The sequence below is a fragment of the Rhynchophorus ferrugineus genome, unplaced genomic scaffold, assembly GCF_030347505.1.
Source record: "Rhynchophorus ferrugineus isolate W39M unplaced genomic scaffold, kcgeb_rfMv2 rfM5, whole genome shotgun sequence".
In the NCBI taxonomy this organism is placed as follows: Eukaryota; Metazoa; Arthropoda; class Insecta; order Coleoptera; family Curculionidae; genus Rhynchophorus; species Rhynchophorus ferrugineus.
Genome location: NW_027472584.1, coordinates 9,974,787 through 9,986,960, shown reverse-complemented (window position 1 = coordinate 9,986,960; position 12,174 = coordinate 9,974,787). Strand labels below are relative to the sequence as shown.

The 12,174-nt window shown below is 32.9% G+C and overlaps 2 protein-coding genes across 2 annotated transcripts in view; one reads left to right on the top strand and one right to left on the bottom strand.

The window, feature by feature from the left end:
• The window catches only part of HUWE1 (HECT, UBA and WWE domain containing E3 ubiquitin protein ligase 1), a 158,327-nt gene that overhangs the window by 83,470 nt on the left and 62,683 nt on the right, over positions 1-12,174 (top strand). The window lies entirely within an intron of this gene.
• LOC143197116 (uncharacterized) overlaps positions 1-12,174 on the bottom strand; it is a 60,546-nt gene that overhangs the window by 3,461 nt on the left and 44,911 nt on the right. The window contains exons 2-4 of the mRNA XM_076405305.1: positions 6,649-6,922; positions 6,351-6,584; positions 2,107-3,488 (exon numbers count right to left, since the gene is read on the bottom strand). Coding sequence (XP_076261420.1) covers positions 2,107-3,488; positions 6,351-6,584; positions 6,649-6,897 — 1,865 coding nt within the window. The 5' untranslated portion in view covers positions 6,898-6,922. The remainder of the gene's footprint in view (positions 1-2,106; positions 3,489-6,350; positions 6,585-6,648; positions 6,923-12,174) is intronic.

Here is a 12,174-nt window from a genome sequence, read left to right as displayed (position 1 = left end):
AATTGTATATATCCAAAGAATAGACGGTTGTTAACAACATAGCCTTGAAATATTAGCGATTTTATTTATTTTATTTGTATCAGCATATAGTTTTTATTTTGTTTGATGTAGGCGTCCTTTCTCTAAAGAAATCTGTAGATGATGAGCATCTATAATTACAAATGATGAACAAAATAACATGAACACCTAACATATAGACAATATTTATTTATTAATAAGGTATTCAGTCACCATTTGCTTTTAAAATAGCTGCAATTCTTCTAGGAATAGATTCATAGAATGTCTGAATATTTTCCAATAAAATATTTCCCATACTTGTACCAAAACATCCGCCAGTAGATACAAAAATGTTGCTGATGAAGATATCTACTCAGTTTGGCAGCAATATGCTAGTCATAGTAAGAACTCCATCATTGAGGATGTCAAGATATTCATTCACAGTATTCCGGCCAGTAGTGCAAATGAGAGTACCAGCTGAATACCACTATATTGCCGCTGAAATCATAACGGATCCTCTCCCACTCTTGACTGTAGAAAGGAAGCAGTCTGGATCATGGAAGGCTTTTGGGATTCTCCATACATTAACCCGACCGTAGAAAACAATCAGGATACATCGGACCTATATATATATATATATATATATATATATATATATATATATATATATATATATATATATATATAATGGCAAAAGTGATAGCAGAACTCAACATTCACTTGAGTAATCCTATATATATATATATATATATATATATATATATATATATATATTCGTTGTGTCTTCTTTCGCAGCTTAGTGCTGGCTTCCATCACAAAGGGTTTCGAATCACACCTTCCATGAATGTTAGCTGTGTGGAGCTCCCACTATACTGTTTTTGTCGTAACAGGATTACTCAAGTGAATGTTGAGTTCTGCTATCACTTTTGCCATTTTAGTTTTATATTATCTGGTCACAATCATTTTTAATGTTCGTCAGTCTTTGGCAGTTAGCTATGGATTTGGCCCACTATTCCTGTTCGCCGATAATATTTTACCATATTTGGTGTATGCTGTCATTACCGTGGATACTGTCTCAACACTGGAACAAGATGTAGTTCACATAGTTCACCGATCGATTTCACCAACAACATGTACTATATTGCATGGTGTTCATATTATTTTGTGTATCCCCTGTATATAGAAAGACTGACTTAAATGACAGTGATCGTCGTGAATTGTTTCAACACATTAATTAAATTAAAAATTAAACTATTGATAATTTTAATATTAATTATAGCTAATATAGCGGAAAATTGAAGGTATAAACGTAAAATTGGAAGTTCAAATCGAACGAATACTGTTAATATGAGTAGGTAGGCTGAATTGATGGGCTTAAGATTACCATTGAAAGAAATAGTCATATTTTTTAGAAGGGTTGCTTATTTTGATCTCATGTTGCAAAATCTCTGAAAAATCTACCGGGAAATACTTAAATGGGACACAGTAAGTAATTTATATTCCAAATAGCATACGCATTATTGCAACAAAAACTGCAAATTCAGAAATATATCCCTGGTTTTTTTTTTCCTTTATATTGAAATTATATGTTCGCATGATCTACGTGCAGCTAGTTTTATGCTAATTTATCACGATTACGGCTGTGTGTCAATTTCTAAACAAGCGTTGAGATTATTTTCATCAAAAATATTATTTCCAAGGAATTTTGATGCATTGATGTATTCAAAACATGTCTACAGATGAAGAAAATAGAATTTTATCACAAACAACTAAACAAAAAATTGAGTTAGACGATTCAAAAATAATCTAATTTATTATAAGTTGCTAAAGCTACACAAAATCATCACAGGAGCTTATTATTGATTCGATTGAACCACACTAAAAAAAACGCTACAATACTCATGAAAATCTACTTAGGATTATGTAAAGAGGACTCTATCCCACTCTTCATATTCACCACACATACAGGCCCGACAGACTGGGCTATAAGTAAGGAAACATAGTGAGTAGTAATGAGCAAATGAACGTTTTAAAATAAAATATTAATACTCGCAAAAATAAATAGTAAAACATGAATATTATAATTGAAACATTAAAAGGTCTACTCACTTAGCTCGTTTTCGTTGAAATTCTTCCTCGACCTTCTGCATGGCTTCTAATTCTTTAAGACGTTGCTTTTCTTTCTTCTCGGCTTCTTTGGATAGTTTCTCTGCCATTCTTCTCCTCTCGATTTGTCTTACCGTGCTTTGAAACGTGAATTTTTTCGGCTTTTTAATTCGATCATCTGTCGACCACAGAAAGTCCAACTCGCTCTTTGGATCCCGCAACGATTCAGGAACGCGTAGTTCCTCGCAGGATTTTGAAAATACGGACATCGCGTACTTATCGTCTACGGAGGGTTCCCTAGGTGTGGTATTGGGTAAATACATCAGTCTAGATGTTGAAGAAGTGTGAGGAAATGATGGTTCTGGTGCGTCAGAGGAATTTTCATTCAGGGAATTAGGTGCTGATCGACTAAAGAACCAGTTGGGATCATCAGCCCTAACGGATGTCTTTTTTTCTTGTTCCTTTTTGTTCGACAAGGTGCTAAGAACCCCAGACACGGATCTTTTTAATCTTCTCAAGCTGCTGGCTCCGTTTCGACCGGATCCCATTGCCGCGAAACTAGCAAGTTGATTATCTCTTGGCAAGGACAGACTGAAGACGTGAGGCCTATCTCGTACAGGTCTGGGCATTTCTCTTCTTACCTCCTCCAAACTGGAGTCATCCCCTAAGTCTTGCTGCGGCGTCCAAGATAGGGGTGGCGGAGGACGAGCATCATCGGATATTCCCGAATCGTGAGAGCGAGCATCCAGAAGTCTCCATGCAGCGGATGGAGAGAAACGAGGAACCTCTGGTGGTTTTCTGGGCAGTACAGGCCTTAAACGTAAAGCAATCGCAGGATTTTCGTCGTCGTCATCAATGGGACAATTACTGGAAATATCCGAGTCTTCACGTTCCATTCCAAAATAAAAAGCTCGAGGTTTTTGAGTTCCAGGCACTCCTAAAACTGGCGATGTCTCAGGGGTGGATGATTCTTTACCGGATGGTTCCCCTCGGGTACAGCGTTCTTCGGATTCAGGTAAACGACGCGACAGTGGCAGCTCATTTTGAGCACCAAAAATGTCTTGTTGGTACTGTTCGATTTCTTTCGTCTTAGCGTTACGCAAACGGTCAGTTGCCTCTCTGAGTTCCTTCTGGAACTCATCGGACTCAGCTGTACTGAAATCCGGCAGCGATAATCTATTCGGACGCAAATTTCCAATATTCTTTTCTTGAGCTAATATTTTTTCCTCCACGACATCGGAGGTATTTTCTATTAATTGCTCTGATCGTATAAATTGATGACTAGATTCTTTTTTCGTTTCTGCTCTTGTTTTAAATAATCGCGTTTTCCTGGACGTATACTCGTCGCTTGAATTTTCTGCCCAATCAGGTGATTTGATTCCTTGCTAAAATTATAAAAAAAAACATGATTTAAATGGTACTCTAACATTTTTTTTTCCTGGCGCAGGCTTTTCTTTATATCTTTAAAGAGTAAATTATTTAATTATGTCTACTAAGCTGTTCAACAAGTTCACGGATATCAATGGGGGAAACTAAATTACTGGAACCAACTAGAAATTACTGTATTTTCAGTACAATTTCCTTTAATTTCAAAAGGTCCCTTTACAGTAGCTACAACATCTTCATTTGATGAATTGTTTTTCAGGAAAGAATGTTTTGAGATAAAAGAAGCGTATAATAAAAGAACTAGATAATAGAAAGCGCTAAATCTGACATAAGCTGGATATTGAAAGAAATCCTATTTTAATTACATTAGTCCAGGGTGAGTTTTCTTATGTGCTGTTTGTAGGTTTGTAGGTAGGTAAAATTATCTTTTTTTTTACGAATTTTTGCATTTAATCGGTCCAAAAATCTTTTATCAATTTAGATAAAACCAACGAACAAAATTTATTTTGTATTTCAAAACTCTGACATTGATACTTTTTATCAGATTTCTCGGTTCAGAAGGGCAGGGTTCACACCACTTCTTACTCACTTGGTCTGAGTCATTATCATGATAATAGACTCAAGATTCATTCGGTAATGAAACGACACTCAAAGTCATTTTAATTATTTGTATATGCCTTTGTTGCAAAAGATGGTGTTGTCGTCCCAAACATTTTTAACAACTTAATACACTGAACCTGATATATTTTTTAAGTCTTTCTAATTACGAAATGGTAGTGGAGATTGTACAAAGTGGAGATTTAAACGAAGAATCTAACACGTAAGCGATAGAATCTAAGAAGACCATTAGTTTATCCAATCAAATGTAAATTACTTAAAAATTTACTTAGCAATTCATGTATTGGCCTATAAGTTAATTTCAAAGGATTTACAACAGATGGTGTTACTTTGTATTAAATCTCATCGGATACATTTGTAACCAACTTTATATTAAAACCTCGCTAACATACTACACTTTTCAGTATGTCATTTCGTCGAAGTGTGAACATAAATTATTTTCAGTGCGTTGAGAATATCTGAATTTGTACCAAGTAAATCGCATTTGTTGGAAGGTTTACTTTTTACTTCAATTTCAAATAAATATCGACTGAAAATCATCGAATGTTATTTGAAGCTTCTGGCAACCATGCATGATTTTAACATTGTGAATACTGGTTTCGACGTTTAAAAAGTGGTGATTTTGACACCAAAGACAAAGTGCGTTTTGAACAGCCAAAAAAAAACTTAAAGACTGTAATTTGACGGCATTACTCGATGAAATCATCAATGGGGATCGCTGTCTACTATAATTGATACGTTTGAGCCGGCTTGTTTGGCGCACTGGTAAAAGCAACAGCGGTCCACCTATTGGTGGTGGTCGTAAATTTATGTTTGTGATTGTCCTAGGAAAGAGTGAAAATCAGACAGACATTGGTCCTTCTGATTACTACTTGTTTCGACATGTGAGTCGTGACCTGTCTGAGTAGCACTTCACTTCTTATACGAGGGTCACTATTCATATTTCGGGAATTGGCAACACTGTTGTTATGTGAGTCCATCTGACGGTTCCATCGTAAAGTTTGACATTTTTGACGATATACGTACTCAGAACATTTTGTCGCACGGACGCTATTTGTTTATTTTATATTTAGTTGAAAGTTTCGTCTCGGCAAACAATGAACAACGGAACTGAATCGTGAACATTTTAGTTCGATGATTTTTTACGATTTTCGACGTGGATTATCGCAACAAGAGTGCATCAATCAACTGAGTTTGACTTTTGGCGATGAAGCTCCATTAAAAAACACCATGTATCGCTGGTTTAGTGAATTCAATCAATTTGACATTTGCTCAAAAAAAGGCTCGTGTCTATTGGTGCAAAGAAATGCTTAAGAAATTCAATCACGGTGCGTCGAAAGACGTTGATAAAAGCGTGACAGGTGACGAATCATGGATATATACGTATGAGCCCGAAAGTAAGCAGCAGTCGACTGTATGGGTATTCCAAGATGAACCAAATCCAACAAAAGTTGTTTGCGCACTGTTGCAACAGTGCCTCTGGAGGATCGTTGAACAGTAAATTTTGATTGGTACACAACTATTTGTTTGCCAGAAGTCTTCGGTGAAATAAGGAAAACAAAGAAGAGACGCCGGATTGCTCTTCATAATGACAATGCGAGCGCTTAAACAAGAGACTATTTGAGCACTCAAAACATCAAATTGATCGGTTATCTGCCGTACAGCCCTGATTTGGCACCCAATGACTTCTTTTTGTTCCCATCCGTGAAGAATAAACTGCGTGGTCAACGATTTTCATCCCCCGAAGAAGCTATTGAAGCGTTCAAAAATTATGTTTTGAAGATACCTCATTCGGAATGGAATTAATGCTTTGAAGATTGGTTTAAACGTATGCAAAAGTGTATCGATTATCGTGGCGAGTACTTTGAAAAATAATAAAAATATATTCGCAGCTTAACTATTTGTTTTTTTCTATTCCCGAAGTATAAATAGTGATCCTCGTAAAGACACCAAAAATGGATCGTGAATAATACCAAAATATATATCGCTTTTTCGAAGTGGAATCCGTAAATTGTCCGAAAAATGGGAAAAAATAGCACCTATCGATGGTCAATATTTTGAATAAAATACATTGTACAGATTTTTCGCAATAAACCTTGAAATTTAAAAAATCCTTTAAAACTAATTTATAGTCCAATAATTAGGACATTGAAAAATATTTTGGTATAGAAAAACAACAATAATAAAATATAACAATCGTAGTTGTTATCACAAAATATTAATAATATTATTAATTTACTTACTGATTGTTTACCAGGTGGTGGTGGTGCTTTATATTTTTTCTTCGGTTTCCTTTCTTTCATTTCTTGATCACCCGCTGTCGATAAATGTAAATCTGGTTCTGATTTATATGATTTGATTTGTGATTTGAAGGATTTTTGACTAGCGCCATTTTGACGGTTCTGATACGGATTTACCCGTAAACCTGTTTTGTGAAAAGAATATCTTTGCGTTGGAAGGTACAGTCTTGGCTCAGTCTGTAAAAATAAACATTTTTGTGTTAAATAATCGAAGTAGACGTATTTTTGGTATAGATCTTACGGTTTGTAAAGGGTTTTGATGTCTTCCGCTCAGGGTTCCACCTGATTGTAAAATTTCACCATTATCGGTTGAGCGAAGCTTTGGTCTGGATCCTGGTTCCGGCAGGACTTTATGTTGAAGAGGTACAGTGGGTTTGGGGTAGGATCGAAGCCATGGTTCTGGATCCGTTCTGGTACTAATTTCAGATCTCAAACCAGCATTGATACGAGCTGTTGTTATTTGACCGGTTTGACTATTAATATTTCCCATTACCGTAGTTTTGATTCGGCATAGTCTGTAAATAAAAAAATCAAAATATATTTTTTTATTAAGGAATATTCTACTATATAGATGTTTTAGTGACGCGACATCCAGAAAAGAAACTTTAAACACATTTTTCTGCTGACGTTTTAACTTTTTTAATAAAATCGGAAATATTTTTTTTTTAATATCGTTTTTTCGAACAGTTGTAATTTGATCAAAAGCCAACGATGAATTCATAGAGAAGGCTCACACCAAATTTCAAATAAATCGGTTTACAGAATTGAACAAAAGTCTATCTCTAAAAAGGTTTCCGAAAATATTTTTGAAAAATCATCTTAAGGGCATATTATTAAAGCATTAGGCTTTTAAAATATGAAAAGAATCGATTTTTTCTAATTTCTGGACTAGGAGTATCCTTAAGGTAGCAAATTAAAATCGTTGGTGAAAAAACTTCTTCTGAATCATATTCTATGCGATATACAACTTTTTTAACCATTCATTGATAATAGAATTGATTATTTCTTGTCAAGAGATTAGTTATTATCAAATATTATATCGTTCAGTTAAGATTTCTTTATTTCAAAGCCATTTTTTCACCGCTTGAGGTAACAAGGCAATCTTGTCAATAATTATTTCCAAGTTGATATTGACCTTGCTTTAATTGTTGTTAATATTAAAGCTTGCAATTGATTTGCCACACTTGGATTGTAATTGGTTTATGCAGACTGAGTTTTTATATTTAGAGTCAATGAGGCATATTTTACGTTTTCATATTGGTTGTTAAACCACTGGAGTATGTATTGTGCTCTTGAATCTGGATTGCTCATTTAATGCACCTTTAATTGCAAATATTTAACGAACTATGAAGTTTATTAAGTGTTCATTTTTGTTGAACATAAGTAGATAGTTAATAAAAATATAAGTAAGATCATTGAAACAAAAAGGCAACGAACTTATATCAATGGTTTTTCCAATCTTCAAAACAGTTATTAGATTTCTGGGAATGCCCTTTAAATACCTTTTTGATTCAGTCTTAATAACCTCAATCAGCTCAAAACTGTACCTTCAAAGTGTGTTTTGGAGTTCCGTCCCAGTCAGAGAAATCTGTCGAATCTCAGAAAGTAGTCGAGTATGGCGGTTGCGAGCTTATTAAAAGTTAAAGAACGACACCACAGTATTTATGTCTTGTTATTTTTTCTTTAAGTTCTTTCTAGAATTTTATGTCAAACAAATTGTTTTTGTCCAAATTATGACTGATCGAGAAAACTAGACATTTTTTTACCATTTTAAAAAAGAAATTAATAAAAAGAATTCGTAAATTTCTTTTTTGAAATTTATGAATTTTTGAAAAATAGTAAAAATCATTATAGATTAAATCATCATTGATACAATAGAAGTTTTTATAGAGAAAGCTCACACCAAATTTTAAGTCAATTGGTTAAGTAGAACTAAAGTAATTTCTATAAAAATGCGTATAAAGTTTCGTTTTTAGTGTGTTTGTATTTTATGTGTTTAAACATCCTCGTAAGGGGATATTTTTGAAGGGTTAAACTTGAAAATATTGAAAAAATACATTTACATTACATACAATTTCTAAGTTAGAATGTTTTTGAATAGTGCATATTTTATAGTCGTTTCGCCAAGATTGGTAAAATATTAATTACGATAATTATTAAGCCTACATTATTTTAAAAAATACAATTTTCTTTATTTTACCATTCAGTTTTAATGACTGCGATATTTTGTTTGAGCAGGAAATATCAGAGAGTACAGCACCATTCATTTATGAAAGACAATTTGTTAAGAAAGTTTTTTGCCAATTTATACGGTTTCATATTTAGTGCCGGTTCCGAATACTAAATTTCAGTTTTCACTGATCTTAAGCTCATTGAAAAAAAAGTGTAACTAAAGGAAGCATGTCAAACATGACTTACTTCAGAATGAGTTTGTTAATTTATGCGCCGTTGTCCTTATTTCGACTACATTGTTGAAATTTCTTGAATTACTTATAGTAGGCTAGTTGTAAATTGTATATAAATCGATATGAATGAATATGTTCAGCAACTAACTGTTGCAAATTTAAAATTAATAAAATACGATGTAATGTGTAATAACGCATCACATCATCATCACAAAAACATTTATTTTCTTCACTAAATAAAAAAATTAAATATAATTATTACCACTGGATTATATGGTATATACCAGACATAATATTATATTAACGTACTATATGTGTTAATAAACTTAAAGTCATTGTTTGTTTTATTCATAAACAGTTACATTCTAAATATTCTCAGTGTATAGACGAATACTAGGTCATCAAATCTGAACAGAATCATGTGTCAGCTTCATGAATACACTATTAGGTCAGTTCGTTATGTTGTGGATATATGCTGAATCCCAGAAGTTTTGAATTCTCGTTCAGCGATCCTGGAAGTCTGGAATAAAATCCACTTGATTTAGTCAGCGTGATTTGCAAGCTCGCCTCAAAACCAAAACCAACTGATCTGGGAGACTTTCTAGTCTTTTTACTGTGAAGTTTTGATTTACACTCCATAATTTTTGTTGACCTTTTTGTTCATTTTCGTTGTTGATAAGTTCCGGAAATTATAGGAGATAATTCAGTTTAGCGAATGCCAACGCAATCGGCATGCCGAATATTACTTAGTGTATGAATTCGAACAAAATCCATAATTCATAAGACCATTTTAATAGTCAATTCTGCAATATATTCAACGGATATAACATACAATTACAGGCGTAGAAATTAAGTTTATAATCTATAAACATATATATATATATATATATATATATATATATATACATATATATATATATATATATATATATATATATATATATATATTACCGTATATTATTCCTACAAGATACAATTGAAACAATTGAGTGAAAGAACATCACATTCAAGGAATGTATCTTATACTTCGGTGGCTGTGAGGAATAAATCCACAGAGTAGCATCATCTAAACTTTTTTTGTGATATTATGAATTACGTTCATCGAATTGTGATAGATTGATTATAGTGATGATTATAAATTTAATCAAGTATTATGTATAATTACACCAGGATTTACAAAAGAGCACATTAATGCAGAAACATCAGCAATATTATTTCACTGTTATATGTTGCTTGCGTGAAAAGTCAAAGGGCTGGAATTATGGACTAATACCTCTCGTTTTTTCACACAGTATTGTTTTTTTCACGACTTTTTTATTAAAAATTCAACTAATATTATTCCGCGTCTACTTACTACTCCCGCCGGATTTAGCTCTATCGAGCTTTTAGATACCTTAGAACTTACAAAAGCGATTTTCAGAGAAGCCGTTCCAGAAATTGAAGTGACTGCTGTTCTAAGGCAGAAGAGAATAAATAATCAATGGGGTATATTCATCGTAAATTCCCAATATCAATCAATGACTTTTCTTTGAACTAAACAAGAAAATACATATTATCAATACATATTTATCATAAATACCTCAAAATTAATGAATTATAATATGTTTTTACATAATTTGCCAAATGTAAAATGTTTCTACAGAGGAAAATGTTTGTAAATACTGAATTTTTCGTTATTATTAATATATTTAAATACTCCACGAAAACCTTGTTGATTGCTCCTCTTAGCCAATTTATATATCCCATTTTGCTTTTGTGTTTCAATTTTCAAATTACCACAAATAATATATAATTAGAAAGCAACCGTTATTCGTCTTTTTATTAATTTAGCTTTCATTAATTAACCTTAATCGTGATAAGCTATTATTTATTTCTATGAAATATCTGGTTACCTGATGTTGAAATTTCAATACGTATCGAATTTTACGGACAAGGTTACTAAAAGTCACTCATCCGAAAATATATGTTAATTGGTATCTATATGATGAAAAAATCGCTACTACAACTTCTATGAAAGCAATTTCATTATGTGTTTGTATGTCAATTGCTATTTTATGATGTCCAATGTTTGTTTAATGTTGTAGAAGCTTGTTTAAAGACTAAGACACAGTGGCTGGATTGTGAGAAATATGAATAAAACGATTCTCATTCGGTACATTTCGGGATAAAGTACGGATGCGAGTTTTAGAATATAACTTTTAGTAAAACATTACCTCATATAGAGAAAGTTTTATAATAAAGACATTAGTTGTAAAGTGTTTTTATAACAACATTATGAACAACAATTATTATAGCGTTAATGGCAACTATAATCATTTTATGCCTTAAAAGGTATAGCTACGTAAACGATTTGATTCGGTTGGATTTGTAATTTGTTAGGAACTATTTAATATAACTTACGTGAAAGAAAAATCAACAGTAAATTTTTTAATGATAATAATAAAGAAATTTATATATAGCCTCAAACTTTGGAATCAGCCATATGTATTATAATATTGTTTAGTTAAGTAGGCATTTCATTAATAATAATAATAATAATTTTTAATTTAACTTAATGAAATCAGATATAATATCAGAATGAGATCTGCTAATAAGATCAATGCTGTATCAAATATTCCAACATATATAACAGGTCAATTGAAAAGTCCCCGGCCCACCATAGTAAAACACATTTTTTTGGCAAAATTAGTTCTTTTTATTGTTGCGTTTTCCCACGCTTTGGAGCGGGTTCATCGTGTGCAGTCCACTCGGATGACTGTCGATTGGACTTTGGAGTGAAATGATGGAGCCACGTTTCATCCATTGTCACATATCGACGCAAAAACCCGGGTTTATTACGCTTGATCATCTTCAAACACTTCTCCGAATCATCAAATCGTCGTTGTTTTTGGTCAAAAGTGAGCTCGCGCGGCACCCACTTTGCACAGAGCTTTCCCATACCCAAATATTCGCGAATGATATGATGTACACGTTCAGTTTATATCTTTAGACTTTTAGTGCTATTTCATTCAGTTTCAATTTACGGTAATTCAAAATCATTTTGTAGTTTTTTTTAATGTTTTCGTCGGTAACAACATCTTTTGGGCGTCCACTGCGTTCACCGTCTTTGGTGCTCATTTCACCACGTCTAAGCGTAGCACAACAATCCTTGATGGTTGATTTTCCTGGGGCAGTGTCCGGAAACTCGGCATCAAGCCAAGTTTTTGCTTCGACTGTATTTTTTCCCTTCAAAAATCAATATTTTATCAACACAGAAACACAGAAAATAAACAGAACCTAAAATATAATTAACTTCAGTATATGTTTACTATACTTACAAAAACACGAGAATGTTTCTATATTGTTAAAGATAACTTTTCAAT